Here is a 21,510-nt window from a genome sequence, read left to right as displayed (position 1 = left end):
TTAAATTACTACACATATTAAGCCACATTTCCATGTTATGGAAAACAGAGGTGGCACCTGTGCTAATTAGCTATATCTGCGTCTCCAAACACCTGTGTGTTGATGGAGTATTTGGCTGTTTTGGCTGCCAGAGCCAATTCGCCTCTGAAAAGAGTAATGTTTCTGTCCCTCCTCTCGCATCGAACCAGGGAGCCTCTGCACACATCGACAACTGCCTCCCACGAAACATCCTTGACCATCGCTCCACAAAACCCCAGCTCTTGCAGAGCAAGGGAAACAACTACTTCAAGGTCTCATAGCGAGTGACGTCACCGAATTAAACGCTATTAGCGCGCACCCCGCTAACTAGCTAGCCATTTCACACCGATTAAAAGAGCATGTAAGGTCATTGGACTACAAGGAGCAAAGTTAGGTTCCAATAGTCCATTATTTGTCTAGTCTTCAGATATTATTTTTATATTTACAATGCAAGTAATCAACTGATTTATAGGGATACACAATACAAATGTAGGCCTAAATCCCTTTCAACCAATAGGCTATAGGCCAACACATACTGTTGACTAGAAAACAGCCAGCATAATCGATACATAAACTAAATTGAGATATCAAAGCTCATTATTATTGTAGCTACACTGTATGAGAAGTTCAACCCCGACGGTGGCCCCATACAAATGCAGCTCCAAGACATTCCCAAGAGCGCACAACTAGATGAGCAGGCGGGGCAATGTGCAATGACGTTTCAGAGCGGGCTGGACGAGAAGGCTGGAATCGGGATAATTTGCAGATGATGGGAATTATACTGCACTGTGCTGCTCTTGGTTTCCTAGAGCCCTGTTGGTCCAACTCCGGACAATTTGATGATAGCGGTTTTGGTGGGAGCCTGTTGCGTGTGGCATGGGCACTGGGGATTATATCTGTGTAACGGTGCGCGGAGGCGCGCCCTGGGGCTTCAGTCTCTGCCAAGGAGAGGGGGATGCCTACCGACCTTTGCAGGTTTATCAGGTAGAAACATAATTAGTTTGTAATATTTTTTTGTTAATTGTTTATGCTTTTGGCGTTGCAGTGTATAACATAGGTCAACGGAGCCTTCATCAAGATCATGATTTGTCGCATTGCAAGTTTGTTTTGTCTCGCGTTTATTTGTGGAATGTTTCTATTGAACCATGTAAAATGTGCATTTTACATGTCATACAATGCGGCTTTAGGCCAACAAGTTTTTTTTCTCCTCATGTTCAGGAACAGTGGCGACTTGGAAATGAATCCATTAGCTATGCTGGACATGTAGGTTATTTGATGCGAAGTTGAGACAGGTATCCTAATGATGTTGATCTTTAGGGTTGATGTTGTGGCCTACATTTCATATGGTGAATTAATTGTTTAAAATACTTTATTTGGGCAAATGTTTTGAGTTTAGAGAGCGTGTGTTTGAGACGGGCAGAATTCCCCTTTTTTTCTAGTGTGTCGGAGATGGGGTTTTTTATGGTATGATTCCTGGGGACCCTTATATGGTCAGGGCTCGAGGACTGTGGCGTGCAGCGCGATCTATCAGTTATCACAAGTGAAAATCTAATTAGGAATCTAAACATCCTCGAGCTGTGGAGACCGTGCCTTCAGGGGTCACGGAGTGATAAAAACCTAAACAAAACGGAAAAGATGGAAAGCTGTTGGATGGGAACTTTTATTTAGATAAGTCTCAATCGAAAATGGTAGATTTGTTAAATATTGTTTAATTGAAGCCTATAGGCCAAATTGTGCAGCCAACCACATGTTGATTCATACAGTAGACCTATCCCATGCTGGTCTAATTTGTAGCCTATTACTTTCTACATGTTAGTAATTGTATCCAGCTGGAATAATGGTGCCTTTCCCAATGGCATAACTTTCTTGGTCACATTTGTGGCCAACACCTTCTATTCTCCTCATGTTTAGGAACAGTGGCCACTTGGCTACACATTACTATGTACACTACTGTCTTAGAGAATGGACAGTAAGCCCATTTTGACAGAGATACTTACCAAAAGGCAATCTGCTCCTTCATTGGCCACACATGGAGCTACCTAAGAGGCATCACGTAAGGATAAACGGACCCTTAAAGCACAGGGATGCTTTATGTAGGAATGCCATCCAAAGACAGTTGATGGATCAGTATGACTAGGCTATGTCAAGTACATTGTAAAGGAAGTGAAAATGATTATGCTTGTGAATGATGGTGTAGATGGGTACCCCATCAACCACATCCAGCCCCCCAGCAAGGGGTCAAGATGTAGCTTAGAGGGGGTCTAGGACTCTGCGGCATTGATTTGTTCTGGCCAGGAGAACAACTCGCAAGCAACGCTTTCCCCTGCACTAAAAGTTCTAATAGGCAGCCCAATAAAAAAGGCTGAACCAATAAATATTTTAATATCTCGTCATGAAATACTAACTCTCAAATGGCCAAATAACGTAGGGTTCCTAAGCTTTGTGGGGGTACTCTCTCCTAATTGAAATTTTAAGTGTACCCACATCACTGACCCAAATCTCACTTGTAGCCATTTACTGGGTTATAGGACTCTTTTAGTCATTACATCCTTTGTTTTAGGGAGAGCCTGGTTTTGCTTTGTGGAACTCCAGGGAATGACATTGGTAACATATGGACCAAACATATGGACTACATTTTTGAAGAATTCAACTATTTTAAAATGTCCTTTTTTGACAGGATTGATGATGTCACCAAGTACTAAGCACTAAGGGGTGGTTTCCCAGTCACATATTTCACCTAGTCCTGGACTAAAAAGCATGCTCAATGGAGAATCTTACTTTTTATTCAAGGACTAGGCTTAGTCTGTGTCCTGGAAATCGGCCCAAAGTGTGCCACAAGACTGTTAGCCCACTGAACTATTCAGGGAACTAACACAAGTGTTCAGGTCTCAGGCAAATGTACTCATCATGAGAGTATAGTTTACTGAAGCCCCTCCATTTATCTACAGAAACGTACACTGTACAGCATTTCATAGATGGCATAATTCCTTAAATAGAATGTTGTAGATACATTTTAAAAGAGCTGTCCACTTCATAGATATATAATGCTCCCTTTGAGCAGCAATATGATTTATTTAACCTAAAGTGAAACATTTATTAATTACTTATCATTTTTTTTTTTACAAAGACTGTTTGTAAATTATATAATACCATGTGAAAAGCATTTACATCAAGCCTGACCGAAATAGCCAAAACTGCTTCACTTGAACTGAAAACCCTCCGATCACTGTGCACACAATGTTTGTATCAATGTTTTTTTCACGTAATTTCAATTAAATTACGTTGAACCAACATGGAATAGGTGTTGAATTGAAATCTGTGCCCAGTGGGTGGTAACTGACCTGCCTCTCTAACCACAAGGCTACTGCCATTACTTTGTTAGACTTTGAAGCTAGAATGCTCATATAATAATTCAAATTTTCTCCTCCAGGTGTTGGAATGTTACACTCCCCAGGTCTTGTTTATGGAAATCTGTCATCAACTTGTCAACCATAGAGAGAGCGTAAATACATTCATGTGACATCAAAAACGTGTGCCAAAAAATCCCCCCAATAGAAAATCAAATATTTTATGAACTGACATATTTTATAACATATAATATACATGTAACTGCCAAAATAAAGGAAACACCAACAAAGTGTCTTAAAGTGTTGGGCCACCGCGAGCCCTGTGGATGGGGGCATTTTCCTATTAGGATAGAAATGATTCACTCAGAATGGCTGTGTATTTATTTGTGTTTACCTTGAGTGGACCTAAACCACACCACAGGGGTATCCTACGAAGCAACCTAGATCTACTCAGGGTTTTCTAAAGCTAACCAGCTTCAGTTAGCTTCACTTTCCTAACTCAGGCTTCATTCATACTACGAGTATGGATTATGCTTGTCCTCCTGCCGCTAACTCTAGCGGGCTTATTGTCACGCCCTGACCATAGTAAGCTGTTTATTCTCTATGTTGGTTGGGGTTTGATAGTGACTAGGGTGGGTCCTCTAGGTTTTTTGTGTGTCTATGTTGGCCTGATATGGTTTCCAATCAGAGACAGCTGTTTATCGTTGTCTCTGATTGGGGATCATATTTAGGTAGCCATGAACTCATTTGTGTTTGTGGGATCTTGTCTCCAGTTAGCTGCCTGTGTGCACACCAGTAGCGGCACGTTTCGGTCAGTGTTTTGTTCGGTGTTCATTTAAATAAAAGAAAATGTATGCGTACCATGCTGCACCTTGGTCCAATCCTTACTACGATCGTGACACTTATAACTGCTTGTGCATATTGCACGATACTAGTCGAAAGCTAGACTCTTCAATTAGACAATGCTGAAACATGAATCCATGGGCGAGTCAGTGCCACGTTTTAATTTGTGCCGAAATGAAAATGAAATGTTATTTTGCAAATTCATCAGCCTATGGTGTTAAATAGGCTTTTAAAAGTGCCATCTTTATTTTATTACTTACCTTTAATGCTGTCTTTGGTGTGCTTATCAATGCACAAGCACATTTAAACACTCCTGATACAAGTGTTACATTTTTGCGTTATTTAAGAAAAAAAACAGTTTGATTAATAAAACATGTAATCAGTAGTCTTCAACAAATGAAGGTGATGATGCCACAGGAGGCTGCTGAGGGTAGGACGCTAGTTAATAATGGCTGGAATGGAGCTAATGGAAACCATGTGTTTGTGTTGGATACCATTCCAATTTTTCAGTTCCAGCCATTACTATGAGCCCGTCCTCCCCAATTATGATGACACCAGCCACCTGTGGATGACGCAATCTTTTCAAGAGGGAGGGAATTGGATTTCATTGGTCCTCAGTCATTTCATTCTGGGTGAGTGGAGTTCGCCTGGCCTGGAGCAGCTTAGTTCTGAAGGATTTGTTGCCATAGAAATTTAGCTGGCTAGAAGGTGAGCCACCAAAGTTATCGCTAACTCCTCAAACCTGCTTTGTACGATACCCCTCAGTAAAATGCACACCACACCATAAGAGGCACCAGAACCCTCATTTACTCAAGTGTTTCCTTTATTTTGGCAGTTACCTCTATAAAATATTATAATAGTTTAATTCAGCCTTTTGACTTTGTCTGAATTTGTTCTACTGATTGAGGTCAATCCTAAACTATTAAATTATTGATTTACCCATATGCTCAGTGGCCTTTCAACAAAACAGCATTGCAGTGTAACACAAAGGTCAGAAGAATCTGATAGAAGTCAGGTTGGTATTCAAAGAGAGTGGGAGGAATCGCCTATCACCGAGCTTTAAGTGCCTGGCACTTGTTCAGTGTCATGGAGCATGATCAAAGGGAATATCTTTGTTTTTCTGGACAAACACTCAGTTACTATGCTACCGTAACTTCATTGCTTTTATAAACCTATGCTAGCCTCTGGGTATATGTGTTTCAGAGTGAGTTTTTGTAGTTTGGTCCTGTTCTATTTGAAATGTTAACGGAACATAAATACAGTACATACACAGATTTCTGGACATGCAACGTTGCACTGACATGTGGCTATGTAGCTTTTTGTGTAATTCAATTTCAACTAATGTCGTCCTTGATTCTATTACTTGATGTTGACATTCAATTGATTTAGTTAATTTATTTAGGGCAGAGCAAGTTATATAGCTTTTGATTGACATTATTACAATGCTGCTGTATCATATCATCCACGATAAGCCTCACTCGGTCACAGCCACTCCAGTAATGTTCATCTATAAATAAGTCAAACGACTGGATTTCCATTTTTAGACAAATAGTCTCGTTTTAAACCTTGTTCTTTTCAGAATTGGGGAGTGTGTTGACATTCCAAAAAAGACTGATGTAGAGAAACTTGGCTTAAATCTCATTAGACAGCAACAATAGGCCTTTTTTAGGCAAGGCAGCTGTGAATGAGACCTTTCTAATGTAGCATAAGGAATGTAGCATAAGCAAATTAAATTAAAGTTGAATTACATTTGTAGGGAAGTGGAATGAAAACACGCACCACTCCTCAAGAAAAGGGTTTTGCACATGACATCCTCATTGAACTCGTTTTTTGGATTTGTCAAACAAATGAAGTTTGATTAAACTGCAGTATTTTAGGGTCAAGGGTGCTAAATTCCAAAAGAGGGTCTTTCCAAAGTTTGAGCACATTGTTATAAGCCCTGTGTTAATGTCTTCTTTGGCTTAACTGCCAAATATTTGCCTGTACCGGTGTGAAATGGCAATAGATGACGTCTCTTGCGAGTCTATGCCTCAGTCGAGGATATCTGAAGAGTGACCTCGTGGTAACTGCAAGTCATCTGGAAGACATAACTTTAAGCTTGTCTTGAGACTTTTTGAGGAGGGTTGGAGCAGAGTGGGGAGAAGTGCTGTCAGTAAAAGTTTTAAAAACTAACATACCAAGATTGTGAGAAATACTCCACTAACAGATTTAAGGCACTTTCATATCTGATAAATTGGAGTTATTCAAAGCTTCTGTTGGATTGTGTGAGCAGGGCTCCCTTTCTAAAGAGAAAGTGACTGTTGAATGTACTGACATGCAGTAGGCCCACAGTGCGAGGGGGTCTCGTAACACTCAAGAAGCTGTTGTCCATATATGGGAAGTTGTTAGGAGAACAAACTTGGTGAAGTCACAACCCACTTCATTTTTTAAAAGTGCAGAAACTCTTTGGCCTGACTGAAATGCAGCCACATTTCAGTAAGTAGGGGATATTTCTTTGTTGGTTTTATTCATGGTCTATTTTCATTTAATTTCCTTAACTGATTCACTGTAAAGACAATCCTACATTAATTACTTTGAATTTAGAAGTATTTTGCATCAGGAAATTGTATTATACTTGAACACATCGGTGTCTCCACATCCTGCCACACCAAATTTGTGAAACGTTACGTCGATGCTGACTGACAACTTTTGACGTCGTAGTGCTGGCCTCTAGGCTTCCTAGTGTGGAGTTGTCCCCTCGTTGCTAACATATAGATTCATGAAGACGGAACAGTCCCTTTACAAGTCAGCATGTTGAATAAATGTTATTTGAACTTACTCTACCATTTGACCACTGTGTTCGTCCTTATGCCGTTGGAGAAAAACAGCCAAAAACACCTACAGAAAAATAATATCTATTAGGCCTACTGACTTAAAACGCAGAGGTCTGTGCATGGCTATCACAGTTTTTTTTCATCACTGGAGCTATGCATGAAAATACCCTCAAATGAAAGGTGACATTCTGTCTTGTTGCCTCATATGGAACATTTGATATCAAATCCAGAATGCTGGAGTATAGAGATAAATGTAACATTTTGCTTCACCGTCCAAATACATATGGAGGGGGACTGTAACTTCAAAGGAAAGGCCTACCTCTGATAAAAGCATAAAGAGACCAAACTAGTACTTCCAGGTTCAGTCTAGCTACTGAATTAATCATACAATGAAACATTACAACACTTGCACCACACCAAACTCACTTTCAGTCCACATGATTGTTGCGGTTTCCCTTTCCCTGTCTCTCATGGTGATAGTCCTAAAGAGTAACATTCACTGTGCTTGAAACACATGGTTGATTAATCAATTACTGTCAGCTGGCATTTCCTGCCACAGTGCAGGGGGTTGTGACAAACGGAGTCCTTTGATTTCTAAAGCCCCTTGAAATGGTATCAGTTTCCAGACAGACAGACAGACAGACAGACAGACATGGGAAAATGCATGAGATGACGAACTCCCTGGGAATTCATCCATGAAGGCTACTTTCTGGCCTTGGCTAGTATGGATTGCTATGACAATATAAATAATATAGTTGGGATTCAAATACAGCTCTTTTGAAAGCACTAGTGATGCTATTCCAACTTGATTAAATCCTATGAGATAAGAACTGTACGTAAACCTGATTCTGTGTCCATACTGAATCTAGAAATCCTGACAGTTACCCTGAAGTTACCATCCTACGTAGTCTACACAGATGGCAGTAAGTGAATGAATAGGGTTATTTGGGCCGTCCAATTACCGAGATACAGTATGTCACTGCGTATCAAGTCAATCCCGTCGTCCAAAGACCAGAGTAAATGTTTTCTTAATATAAAGACCTTCTGACTCCCTTTATGTAAATGTCAATGTTAAATGGACGAACTGCAGTTTCTACATCCATATTTGGATGTATAAATTAATGCTATGTACTCATTGATTCTTGAAGAATATAACTTGTATGTGAGCTTAGTTCAACTGTCGTACCCCATCAGAACTGAAAATATACAATTGTTTTACTCCATGTTTGTAAACAAGGTAAACGTAAACTAACACTGTACAGCCTAAAAACATTGTTAAAACTACACTGCTCAAAAAAATAAAGGGAACACTTAAACAACACAATGTAACTCCAAGTCAATCACACTTCAATCACACAAATCCAATTGTCCACTTAGGAAGCAACACTGATTGACAATAAATTTCACATGCTGTTTTGCAAATGGAATAGACAACAGGTGGAAATTATAGGCAATTAGCAAGACACCCCCAATAAAGGAGTGGTTCTGCAGGTGGGGACCACGGCCCACTTCTCAGTTCCTATGCTTCCTGGCTGATGTTTTGGTCACTTTTGAATGCTGGCGGTGCTTTCACTCTAGTGGTAGCATGATACGGAGTCTACAACCCACACAAGTGGCTCAGGAAGTGCAGCTAATCCAGGATGGCACATCAATGCGAGCTGTGGCAAGAAGGTTTGCTGTGTCTGTCAGCGTAGTGTCCAGAGCATGGAGGCGCTACCAGGAGACGTGGAGGAGGCCGTAGGAGGGCAACAACTCAGCAGCAGGACCGCTACCTCCACCTTTGTGCAAGGAGGAGCACTGCCAGAGCCCTGCAAAATGACCTCCAGCAGGCCACAAATGTGCATGTGTCTGCTCAAATGGTCAGAGACAGACTCCATGAGGGTGGTATGAGGGCCCGATGTCCACAGGTGGGGGTTGTGCTTACAGACCAACACCGCGCAGGACGTTCGGCATTTGCCAGAGAACACCAAGATTGGCAAATTCGCCACTGGCGCCCTGTGCTCTTCACAGATGAAAGCAGGTTCATACTGAGCACGTGACAGACGTGACAGAGTCTGGAGACGCTGTGGAGAACGTTCTGTTGCCTGCAACATCCTCCAGCATGACCGGTTTGGCGGTGGGTCAGTCATGGTGTGGGGTGGCATTTCTTTGGGGGGCAGCACAGCCCTCCATGTGCTCGCCAGAGGTAGCCTGACTGCCATTAGATACCGAGATGAGATCCTCAGACACCTTGTGAGACCATATGCTGGTGCGGTTGGCCCTGGGTTCCTCATAATGCAAGACAATGCTCGACCTCATGTGGCTGGAGTGTGTCAGCAGTTCCTGCAAGAGGAAGGCATTGACGCTATGGACTGGTCCGCCCGTTCCCCAGACCTGAATCCAATTGAGTACATCTGGGACATCATGTCTCGCTCTATCCACCAACGCCACGTTGCACCACAGACTGTCCAGGAGTTGGCGGATGCTTTAGTCCAGGTCTGGGAGGAGATCCCTCAGGAGACCATCCGCCACCTCATCAGGAGCATGCCCAGGCGTTGTAGGGAGGTCACACAGGCACGTGGAGGCCACACACACTACTGAGCCTCAGTTTGGCTTGTTTTAAGGACATTACATCAAAGTTAGATCAGCCTGTAGTGTGGTTTTCCACTTTCATTTTGAGCGACTCCAAATCCAGACCTCCATGGGTTGCTAAATTTGATTTCCATTGATCATTTTTGTGTGATTTTGTTGTCAGCACATTCAACTATGTAAAGAAAAAAGTATTTAATAAGAATATTTAATTCATTCAGATCTAGGATGTGTTATTTTAGTGTTCCCTTTATTTTTTTGAGCAGTGTATATTTTGGATGTCATGGATGGCCAATCCTGGCATCCATAGCTCTGTCTTTGAATTTGAGGCGCACGGAAGTAATTTCAGAAGAGGGCAGTAAAGTCATTCCCCATATTTTGTAGAATATTGCCCCTGTATCAGAGCCGTTTTCCCCTTCTTTTGACCGGTCTTCTAGACTAAAAAGCATGCTCAGTAGAGAATCTCTTTGAAACATCCTATTAGTCCAGGACTTGTCCTCATCTGTGTCCAGAAAAACTGCCCTGAGAGCATAGAGGCCTTTTGTTACTTGTGCATTAGTCCTAATGGTAGACCACATGAGCTTGATAAAGACGCTGTACTATCAAATGCGCTTTTCTCAAGCCTTCCCTGCAGTCGCAGAGTTGTTACAGAGAGAGACAAATGGCTCGGTCCATTCATTTGTGGTGACTGCGGGAGTTCACTGTGGTGGTCAATCAGTGCCTGATATCAAAGTTGATTTTTTCTATTCTGTACTCATTGCCTTATTGATTAAATGAATCTATACAGCAAAACCCACTTCCATAGTTACCTGTAAGACAGATGGAATGTGTTTGCCTGAGATTTAAAAACATCATTACTTAAAGCTGCATGGAGTAGGAACTGCCTGAAGCTATGTGTTCAATGCACAATGTATTTCCTGTGGTTTTGTGTTGTGTTTAAGACACTAAAAATGACGTTGGAAAATTGGGAGAGGAGCAGTCAAGCAGGCCGTGAGCATAGATCGTCTCATTTTAGCCCTACAGCTGGCAATATAAAATGTGTTACTGTTAAAATCTTTATGTATGGTAAATGCCACATTGTAACTACACAAGATTGTGTTGAACACTGCCCTCTTATGCTGCTGCTACTCTCTGTTTATCATATATGCATAGTCACTTTAACTATACATTCATGTACATATCTACATACTACCTCAATTGGCCTTACCAACCAGCGCTCCCGCACATTGGCTAACCCGGGCTATCTGCATTGTGTCACGCCACCCACCACCCGCCAACCGCCAACCGCCAACCCCTCTTTACGCTACTGCTACTCTCTGTTCATCATATATGCATAGTCACTTTAACCATATCTACATGTACATACTACCTCAATCAGCCTGACTAACCGGTGTCGCTACTGTACATAGCCTCGCTACTGTTTCTCACTGTCTTTCTACTGTTGTATTATTTCTTTACTTGCCTATTGTTCACCTAATACCTTTTTTGCACTATTGGTTAGAGCCTGTAAGTAAGCATTTGATTTGTAATCTGAATGACAGATTCAAACCTCTTATGAACACTCTTATGAACACTAATAAGCGAGTGTTTCCTATGTTGATCTTTCTATACCAAGAGCAAAAAAGAAATAGCGATTGAAGCGGAACATATAGCGTACCCTGAGGAACATTTTATAAGCAATCTATGGCTGATATTTAACAGTGGCAAAGCAGTCCTGTCCAGAACATTGTTTGACATCTGTGTCTATCACTATGTCTTAGGAGGGAAAAGAAATGAAAGGTTTCCCCTCCTTTTTTGGAGGAGGGAGGGAGGAATGGTGCTGTGGTGGTCCAGACAGACTTTCCTCCCACAGAGAGTCCAAACACAGGCTCACAGGAGGCCTCCATATAGGGCCCTGTTTGCACACAGACTTCTCCTAAAACCCAGGCTGGAGTCACACTGTTTTATCAGATGGTTACCAGCTCATAAAAGAAACCCATAAAACATATCTGTATATATATAGCAAGGTCTTGTTTTTATCACAGATTGTCAGATAGTGGCCTTTTCACCTTTTGGCTTTATGCTCTGAAATGTTTGATAATGTGATGTACTTTAAATTGTACTTTTGTAGGAGTAGAAGTATATTACTATTATGGTACGGTATATGTGTGTCATGTTGATACTATTTTGGACAGACTGGGAACTCTGGTTTGACTCTGACAGAGGCAGGTGGCTAGGATGGAGATCAACATAATGTAGGCAAGACAGCACAATACATTTTGGGCTACATTTGTAAGCAGAATGAGTGACAGCTATAAGAAACAGCCTGGCTAGCAAATTTGGTTCCTTGGAAGTTGTGGGAATGAATGTTTTTGGTTTCACATTGGTTGTGGGAACAAAACCATACGCTTCCTGCTGTTTTTTAAAAACATTCTGAGAACAGAAGTGAACATTTAGCCTATTCTGGGAACATTTATTTTTAGGTTGCAGGGAGGTTCTGAGAATGTTTTACTCTGGTTCTTTTGAAGTTTACCTGAGAGTTTTTATTAACTCCCTGAGAACGGAAATTCTCGGTTATTTTGAGGTTTTTGAATAACTTCCTTAAAACATTCACTAAATGTTTCAATAAGCCTTAATAACACAGCTAGCATATTTTGGGTTAACCTTTTTGAACTCCAAGCACAGATAAGACACATGGAAATGTATGTCCTTAAGCAATAATCATGCAAACACATATGTTTTTTTATTGTGACACGGCATCAGTGAAATTAAAACCTGTAATCTTCTGTTCTCTATCCGCGGAATTAGTGCACTAGCCACCTGCCTCCGTCACCAGGATGGAGCTAGCATCCCATGTTTTTTTTTACAGATAAAAAGCTGTTCATTTTATTCTATTCAAACAGACCTCAGCTTAAAATAAACAAGCACTCATTAAGATCAGATGTGGCCAATTAGTGGGCACAGCAAACACACCTGAACACACTTAACAAGATAGAGGATAGAGAGAGATTTGTTGATGCTGAGAATGGAATGTATATGTTTGTATATTCTCTAAACGTAACAAAGGTTTCTTATATTTTGTTATGGAAAGTTTTCTTAACATTCCCTGAACAATTTGAGAACATGACTTTAAATAGAACCACGAGGAAACCTGTAGGAAAGAATATGCTGAAGTACTGGAATTCCGACAAAAGAACATTGTTTCTTAATGTTCTTGGAACAATTTAAGAACATGCCTTTAAATAAAATCACGAGGAAACCATAGGAAATGTAATGCTGAAGTACTGAAATTCCCACAGAAGAACATTGTTTCTTAACGTTCTTGGAGCAATTTAAGAACATTACTTTAAATAGAACCATGATACATGTATATAGTCTCGCTATTGTTATTTTATGCTGCTCTTTAATTACTTGTTACTTTTATTTCTTATCCATATTTTTTCAAACTGCATTGTTGGTTAAGGGCTCGTAAGTAAGCATTTAATTTGACAACAATACCTGTTGTATTCGGCGCATGTGACGAATAACATTTGATTTGATTTGAGGAAACTTGTTGGAAATGTTATCCTGATGTAGTGAAATTCCTACAGAAGAACATTGTTTCTTAACACTCTTTGAACTATTTGAGAACATTCCCAATGTCAAACCAGTAAGAGAACGTCACAAAATTACCAAAATGTAAATTAAATGTACCTAAAATCAGCAAAAAAAGTAACTTCCCTTTTTCAGGACCCTGTCTTTCAAAGATAATTCGTAAAAATCCAAATAACTTCACAGATCTTCACTGTAAAGGGTTTCAACACTGTTTCCCATGCTTGTTCAATGAACCGTAAATAAGTAATGAACATGCACCTGTGGAACGGTCGTTAAGACACTAACAGCTTACAGATGGTAGGCAATTAAGGTCACAGTTATGAAAACTTAGAACACTAAAGAGGCCTTTCTACTGACTCTGTAAAACACACAAAAAAAAAGATTCCCAGAGTCCCTGCTCATCTGCGTGAACGTTCCTTAGGCATGCTGCAAGGAGGCATGAGGACTGCAGATGTGTCTAAGGCAATAAATTGCAATGTCTGTACTGTGAGACATCTAAGATAGCGCTACTGGGAGACAGGATGGACAGCTGATCATCCTCGCAGTGCCAGACAACGTGTGACAACACCTGCACAGGATTGGTACCGTCTATTTCTAAAATAAAATCAGATTTTAAACCTAACTCCCACCTTAACCCTTACCACATTGCCAACCTTAAATTAAGACAAAAAGCTAATTTGTGTTTTAATTCATTTGTATGATATAGCACATTTGGACTTGTAGGCTTTTTTATCTAGTGGAAACCCAACTGTAGGCTAAAGAGAATCTGTTGGGCTCTCTGACTCACAAATAGGAAGAACTTTGCTGTAGGTGTTTCTGATTAATTAACATTGCCATGCTGGTGGGTGGTAACATTTAAATAAAACCCAGCTCTGAAACCAAACGTAGGCTGAAAAGAATTTGCATGTCATATCATAGGAAAAGACACATAAGACTCACAGAAACATCCAAAGTCACACATTCGGATTTGTCACTTCAAGCCAAAAATATATCATACTTCGACTAAAACTTGATTTATTGACTTACATCGTTGTGCAACATCATGGGTAAACTCTGACCATCCAAAAAGTGGATTTCTACTTGTGTAGGCGTTTAAAGGCCCAGTGCAGTCCAAAACGTTATACAAATATATATAAATATATATATAAATATATATATATATATATATATATATATATATATATATTGCCACACTATAAGTTTGGAATAATTCTGTGAAATTATGAAAATGATGATAATGCCCTTTTAGTGTAAGAGACGTTTGAAAAGACACCCTGCAATTTCATCCTATTTTGGTGGGATGGAGTTTTGGCCGGCCTCACCAGGTAGCAAATTAGTTAATAGACCAACAAGTTCCAAACCTCTCTGCCAATAAAAGATAGCTTCCCCCTCCCCACTCAGACCACTCCTAGACAGTCTGAGGAAAATTCTTGCTTGGGAAATAGCTATTTTCTAAGAAGCTTTTTTTTTCTAAACAATGTATTGCATTTTAATTAAACAACAGTAAGGTACTGAATTGTTACCCATAAATGATTTGAAATTGAAATAAAAACAGCTGCACCTTAACAGCTTGGACCTTTACCTTTAACCAATAGCCAATTATTTATTTTTTATAAAGGGAGTAGAGACAACTTTATTTATCCCAGCTTTATTCCCTGTTGGGAGAAAAATCTATATTCATGCAGTTTATGAACTGTGCTCCCCTACATTGGCTGTACACTGCCCTCTAGTGCCAGAGTAGAGGAACAAACATCAGTGTTGTGAGTTACTTAATCTCAGAGGTTATGACTGACAAGACAAGGCTATGTGCAGTACTCCTATATGGGGAATACATGTTTTTGTCCGAATTAGTGTCCCTTGAAATAACTTCTTTTTTTTAAATTCCATTGTCATCAACTTTGGGGCGGCAGTGTAGCCTAGTGGTTAGAGCATTGGACTAGTAACTGAAAGGTTGCAAGTTCAAATCCCCGAGCTGACAAGGTACAAAATCTGTCGTTCTGCCCCTGAACAGGCAGTTAACCCACTGTTCCTGTCATTGAAAATAAGAATTTGTTCTTAACTGACTTGCCTAGTAAAATAAAGGTAAAAAATAAAATTCACCTCTTAGTAAATGATGAGATGTTGTGACCCACCCAAAGTTGAACAATTATCTAAAACTGGTGTGTTTGTTGTCAGTGGTTAATCTTGGTTACCCAGAAGTAAAACTCTTGCAAAGCTGTCCACGAGAGATTAGTCAGTGGTTAACATCCCATAACAAGTAACAATATAGTAATAATACTGCTGTGTGTCCTTAAACAATATTTACACAATGATTGTACACAGGAAAACATGTGATCTGAGAGCAATAACCAATGAAGAGAGTGTCATTTTCGGGCAGTTGGGGACAGAGCAACAAAGCAAAATTGAGGTTGAACCTTTAGCAGTTTTGTCCCGTAAGCATTTAACATCACACTCAATTCAATGAATCCAATGTCACACTTTAATTTCTCCTTTCATTATTCATTGGACTGACTGTTGTGAGAATCCTACGAGGCATGGGAAAGTGTTATTTACAGTTAGCCTCAAACAGCTGTGTTGTTTAAATAGTCAGAGAGTCCTTGGGGATCGTCCCTGGTAATTGCCTGTATATAAATGCCTAAATGTTATGCTTGGAAGGAGAGCTGAACATGATTTTTGTGGAAAGCAGTCGCCAGAGGTCACTCTGGGTAACGAGGCTATAAATATAGAAAATGGAAGAGCTTATTTTGGAAAATGGTGTTAGGTTACAAATGGACCTCTCGGAATGGATTACTATCATGGCAGCTAGGGGGCATTAAAGATATGACCTATGGTAGTCAGAGAGAACTGAGAACTGTCAGAACTCAGAGATGTTCACAAGACAACTGTCAGTGATGCCATAAAGTGCCTTCTGAAAGTTTTCAGACCCTTTGACTTTTTCCACATTTTGTTAAGTTACAGCCTTATTCTAAACTTGATTAAACTGTTATTTTTTTCTCATCAATCTATACATAACACCCAATATTGGCAAAGCAAAAACAGGTTTTTAGACATTTTTGAAAATAAAATGAATAAATAATGGAAATATTACATTTACATAAGAATTCAGACCCTTTAGTCAATGCTTTGTTGAAGCAGCTTTGGCAGTGATTACACCATTGACTCTTCTTGGGTATGACGCGAAAAGCTTGGCACACCTACACTACCGTTCAAAAGTTTCTAGTCACTTAGAAATGTCCTTGTTTTTGAAATAAAAACACATTTTTTTGTACATTCAAATAATATCAAATTGATCAGAAATACAGTGTAGACATTGTTAATGTTGTAAATAACTATTGTAGCTGGAAAAGGCAGATTTTTTTAAATGGAATATCTACATAGGTGTACAGATGCCCATTATCAGCAATCATCACTCCTGTGTTCCAATGGCACGTTGTGTTAGCTAATCCAAGTTTATCATTTTAAAAGTCTAATTGATCATTAGAAAACCCTTTTGCAATTATGTTAGCATAGCTGAAAACTGTTGTCCTGATTAAAGAAGCAATAAAACTGGCCTTCTGTAAACTAGTTGAGTATCTGGAGCAATCGCATTTGTGGGTTCGATTACAGGCTCAAAATGGCCAGAAACAAATATCTTTCTACTGAAACTCGTCAGTCTATTCTTGTTCTGAGAAATGAAGGCTATTCCACGTGAGAAATTGCCAAGAAACTGAAGATCTCGTACAATGCTGTGTACTACTCCCTTCACAGAACAGTGCAAACTGGCACTAACCAGAATAGAAAGAGGAGAGGGAGGACCTGTGCACAACTGAGCAAGAGGACAAGTACATTAGAATGTCTAGTTTGAGAAACAGACACCTCACAAGTCCTCAACTGGCAGCTTCGTTAAATAGTACCCGCATAACAGCTGTCTCAACGTCAACAGTGAAGAGGCGACTCCGGAATGCTGGCTTTCTAGGCAGAGGTGCAAAGAAAAAGCCATATCTCAGACTGGCCAATAAAAATAAAAGATTAAGATGGGCAAAAGAACACAGACACTGGACAGAGGAAGATTGGAAAAAAGTGTTATGGACAGTCGAAGTCTGAGGTGTTCGGATCACAAAGAAGAACATTCGTGAGACGCAGAAAAAATGAAAAGATGCTGGTGGAGTTCTTGACACCTTCTGTCAAGCATGGTGGTGGTAAAGTGGGAGAGTGGTAAAGTGGGAGATTTGTACAGGGATCTTGAAGAAGCAACGCCATGCCATACCCTGTGGACGGCTCTTAATTGGAGCCAATGTCCTCCTACAACAGGACAATGACCCAAAGCACAGCTCCAAAATATGCAAGAACTATAGAGAAGAAGCATTCAGTTGTTATTCTATCTATAATGGAGTGGCGGGCACAGTCACCGGATCTCAACCCTATTGAGCGCCATCCATCATTCCTTCAATTCTGACCAGTTTCCCAGTCCCTGCTGATGGGAAAAACATCCCCACAGCATGATGCTGCCACCACCCTGCTTCACAATGGTATTCCCGGGGTGATGAGAGGTGTTGGGTTTGCGCAGATATAGCGTTTTCCTTGATGGCCAAAAAGCTCACTTTTAGTCTCATCTGACCAGAGTACCTTATTCCATATGATTGGGGAGTCTTCCACATGCTTTTTGGCAAACACCAAAAGTGTTTGCTTATTTTTTTCTTTAAGCAATGGCTTTTCTTCTGGCCACTCTTCCGTAAGGCCTAGCTCTAGGCTTAATGTGGTCCTATGGACAGATACTCCAATCTCCGCTGTGAAGCTTTGCAGCTCCTTCAAGGTTATCTTTGGTCTCTTTGTTGCCTTTCTGATTAATGCCCTCCTTGCCTGGTTTGTGTGTTTTGGTGGGCAGCCCTCTCTTGGCAAGTTTGTTGTGGTGCCATATTCTTTCAACTTTTTAATAATGGATTAAATGGTGCTCTGTGGCATATCAAGAAGCTGATTAAACAGCATGATCATTACACAGGTGCACCTTATGCTGGGGACTCAAAAATGTTCAGTTTTGTCACACAACACAATGCCACAGATGTCTCAAGTTTGGAGCGTGTGCAATTGCCATGCTGACTGCAGGAATGTCCACCGGAGTTGTTGCCAGATCATTTTTTATTAATTTCGTTTTAGAGAATTTGGCAATACGTCCAACCGGCCTCACAACCGAAGACCATGTGTGTGGTGTTGTGTGGCCGAGCGGTTTGCAGATGTCAACGTTGTGAACAGTGTGTCCCATGGTGGCGGTGGTGTTATGGTATGGGCAGGCATAACCTACGGACAACAAACCCAATTGCATTTTATTGATGGCAATTTTAATGCACAAAAATACCATGACGAGATCCTGATGCCCATTGTAAGGCCCATTTATTTTAAGGTATTTGTGACCAACAGATCTGTATCCTAGTCATGTAAAATCCAAAGATTAGGGCCTAATTTATTTATTGAAATTGACTGATTTTCTCATATGAACAGTAACTGGGGCGGCAGGTAGCCTCGTGGTTAGAGCGTTGGGCCAGTAACCGAAAGGTTGTTAGATTGAATCCCCGAGCTGACAAGGTAAAAACCTGTCGTTCTGCCCCTGACCAAGGCAGTTAACCAATTGTTCCTACGCAATCATTGTAAATAAGAATTTTCTCTTAACTGACTTGCCTAGTTAAATGAAATAAATACTAATATATTTAAGAAAAACTTTGTTGTGTTTATATTTTTGTTCAGTATAATTTGTTTCTGAAATTGGGAATAATGTAATTCGTAAATGTTATATAAGACCTACTCGTTATTTGTTGGGCATGTTCGGTTTGGAATGCCTTCTTTGTTTAGAATGCGGTTTACCACTGCACACAGTTTAGAGTTCATTAGCAGTAAATGCTTATATGCTTATATATCATTTACCGGTATATTTGAAAAATAACAAAGTACATATCTGTTCATTTCATTTTCACACCAATGTATGCCATTATCTGTACTAAGTAATTTTTCCAGTTTCGTCTCTCTCCCCCATTAAAACATATAGAATGAATCCTGTATAAATGGCCTTTTGTGAACAATTTATGACACACTTCTGCTTATTACATCCCTCATATTAATGAACCATTTGATGGGGTCTAGGAGCCAATTATAAGAGAGAAAAACCTCAACCAGTAAGTTGTTCTGTAGGGGTTCCCTTTACATTTGTTCAAATGGAGCACCGGCATATGTAGCCACACATGGTAACACTTTATTTGGATAGTGCATCTGTACAGTGGATGCTCTACAGACTATCTACTAACCCTAACCTTAGCCCTTATCCTAAGCATAAACTTAGCCTTTACCCTAACCTTAACCCTTATTCTAAACCTTACCCTAACCGTAACCTTAGCAAGCAGTTGCTTATCAACAGATAGTTTGTTGATAGTATGACCATCTGTATAGCATCTACAGCTGGAATATCCACATAAAGTGTGACCAGGGGAATGCTTTCAATCGAGGCTTTAGTTGTTTAATTAGTTGGATACAGATGCCATGAAATGGTTGTTACTTGCTTCAATGATAAACAATGTTTCAATTGCTATTTTGTTGAAAGTTGACTACAGATCCTTATCATTCATTTGAATTGATATATTATAAAATATCTTTCAACCATTTTGCTTCAAAACACATTTTTTGGTCATTTGTGCAATATACAATTTAATGGAGAGTTTAATAAAGAACAAAGCAGATTCACTACCAAACGGATGAAAAGTGATGATTGCATTTGCATGATTTGCTGGCATATAAATGGTTTGTATGAATAACTATGCACACCTTTTGTCCCCCACTCCCCTTGAGAACCTCCATTTAAACAACACTGGCCATTTCAGTAGGTGCTACACGGACCATAAGCAATTGACTGCCAGTGCTGGATATTATTTAAAGGGACAATCTGCAGTTCAAACACTAACACAGCCGCCACTCTGCCTCTCTTTCGATTAACTGCTGAGGAATTAGGCTGGAGAAATGTAACCACTCTCATAGACACAGCTATGTATGCCAAATTAACCATGTTTTAAATATTTACAGTGTTGGTTTGTAATTACATTCTTTACAAACATTGGAGTAAAACAGTCTTGTACTTTGGGTTCTAATGAGGTACGACAGTTGAACTGAGCTCATGATGCATTTATAAGGTATATTCTTCAAGAATTTGTGGATACACGTATATCATTAATTTAAAAGTAAAAAAAATGATTTAGCAATCACAGATTGCGCCTTTTAATGAATAACTTTTTCCAAATCCTACTAATTCACCTAATAACCACATGTTTGTGTGTCTTTTACCCATATTGTTTCATCACAGCACAGTGGTAATTGTATCACTCCATAACTAGTTGCAGTCTATTTATAGTTGGTTTACTGCAGCTTTATAATGTGAAGCGTTATTGCAGTAGTATGTTATATTAATCTACAGTTCATGATGTAATTGTACCCACCACATTATATTTCTCAAATATTTTTAGAGGTGAATGTAGTTCCAATTAGTACAGTAACCTAATATTGCTGTGCCAACAATACACAATTGACACAGTTATATTAAATCAAATAAGTATCAGCGTCAGCTGAGACCTTATGCTGTCCCTATTACTTTAGGTATGTCCATGCATCTAATATTATACCTCACCTGATGCTTGAGTTATGGAGTTGACATGGTTTGGAGCTGACAGCATTACGGAGCTGACTTGTGTTCTTGCTGTAGATATAGTATCACTGCCATATCTAAACTGCCAGAGAAGGTCAGTGGCAACTCCTGCACCTGAACACCCTCCAGCTCCTTGGCTATTCATAATGCCTGGGTTACGGGTCTGAACGAAGCAGCAATTTGCATTGTTGTGTCACACGACGAGCACCTGTTGTGGTATGTTTACTGGTGGACACTGTACACTCTGATGTCACAGAACTCTGACAGAGAGAGAAATGACCTGTCGGGTTTGTCTACAGTCGTGGCCAAAAGTTTTGAGAATAACACAAATATACATTTTCACAAAGTCTGTTGCCTCAGTTTGTATGATGGCAATTTGCATATACTCCAGAATGTTATGAAGAGTGATCGGATGAATTGCAATTAATTGCAAAGTCCCTCTTTGCCATGCAAATGAACTGAATTGCAAAAAAAGGACCAGCTGACATCATGACAGTGATTCTCTCATTAACACAGGTGTGAGTGTTGACGAGGAGAAGGCAGGAGATCACTCTGTCATGCTGATTGAGTTCGAATAACAGACTGGAAGCTTCAAAAGGAGGGTGGTGCTTAGAATCATTGTTCTTCCTCTGTCAACCTTGGTTATCTGCAAGGAAACACGTTCCGTCATCATTGCTTTGCACAAAAAGGG

At 40.0% G+C, this 21,510-nt stretch overlaps 1 protein-coding gene across 2 annotated transcripts in view; it reads left to right on the top strand.

Annotated features, from left to right (window-relative positions):
- Nucleotides 1-761: 761 nt before the first annotated feature.
- LOC135510610 (synaptopodin-2-like) overlaps nucleotides 762-21,510 on the top strand; it is a 62,826-nt gene continuing 42,077 nt past the window's right edge. For both annotated transcript variants that reach the window (XM_064931668.1, XM_064931667.1), the window contains exon 1: nucleotides 762-1,002. In XM_064931668.1, coding sequence (XP_064787740.1) covers nucleotides 895-1,002 — 108 coding nt within the window. In that variant the 5' untranslated portion in view covers nucleotides 762-894. The remainder of the gene's footprint in view (nucleotides 1,003-21,510) is intronic.

The sequence above is a fragment of the Oncorhynchus masou genome, chromosome 23 (assembly GCF_036934945.1).
Source record: "Oncorhynchus masou masou isolate Uvic2021 chromosome 23, UVic_Omas_1.1, whole genome shotgun sequence".
NCBI classification, from domain to species: Eukaryota; Metazoa; Chordata; class Actinopteri; order Salmoniformes; family Salmonidae; genus Oncorhynchus; species Oncorhynchus masou.
This window is presented reverse-complemented; position numbering and strand designations above follow the sequence as displayed.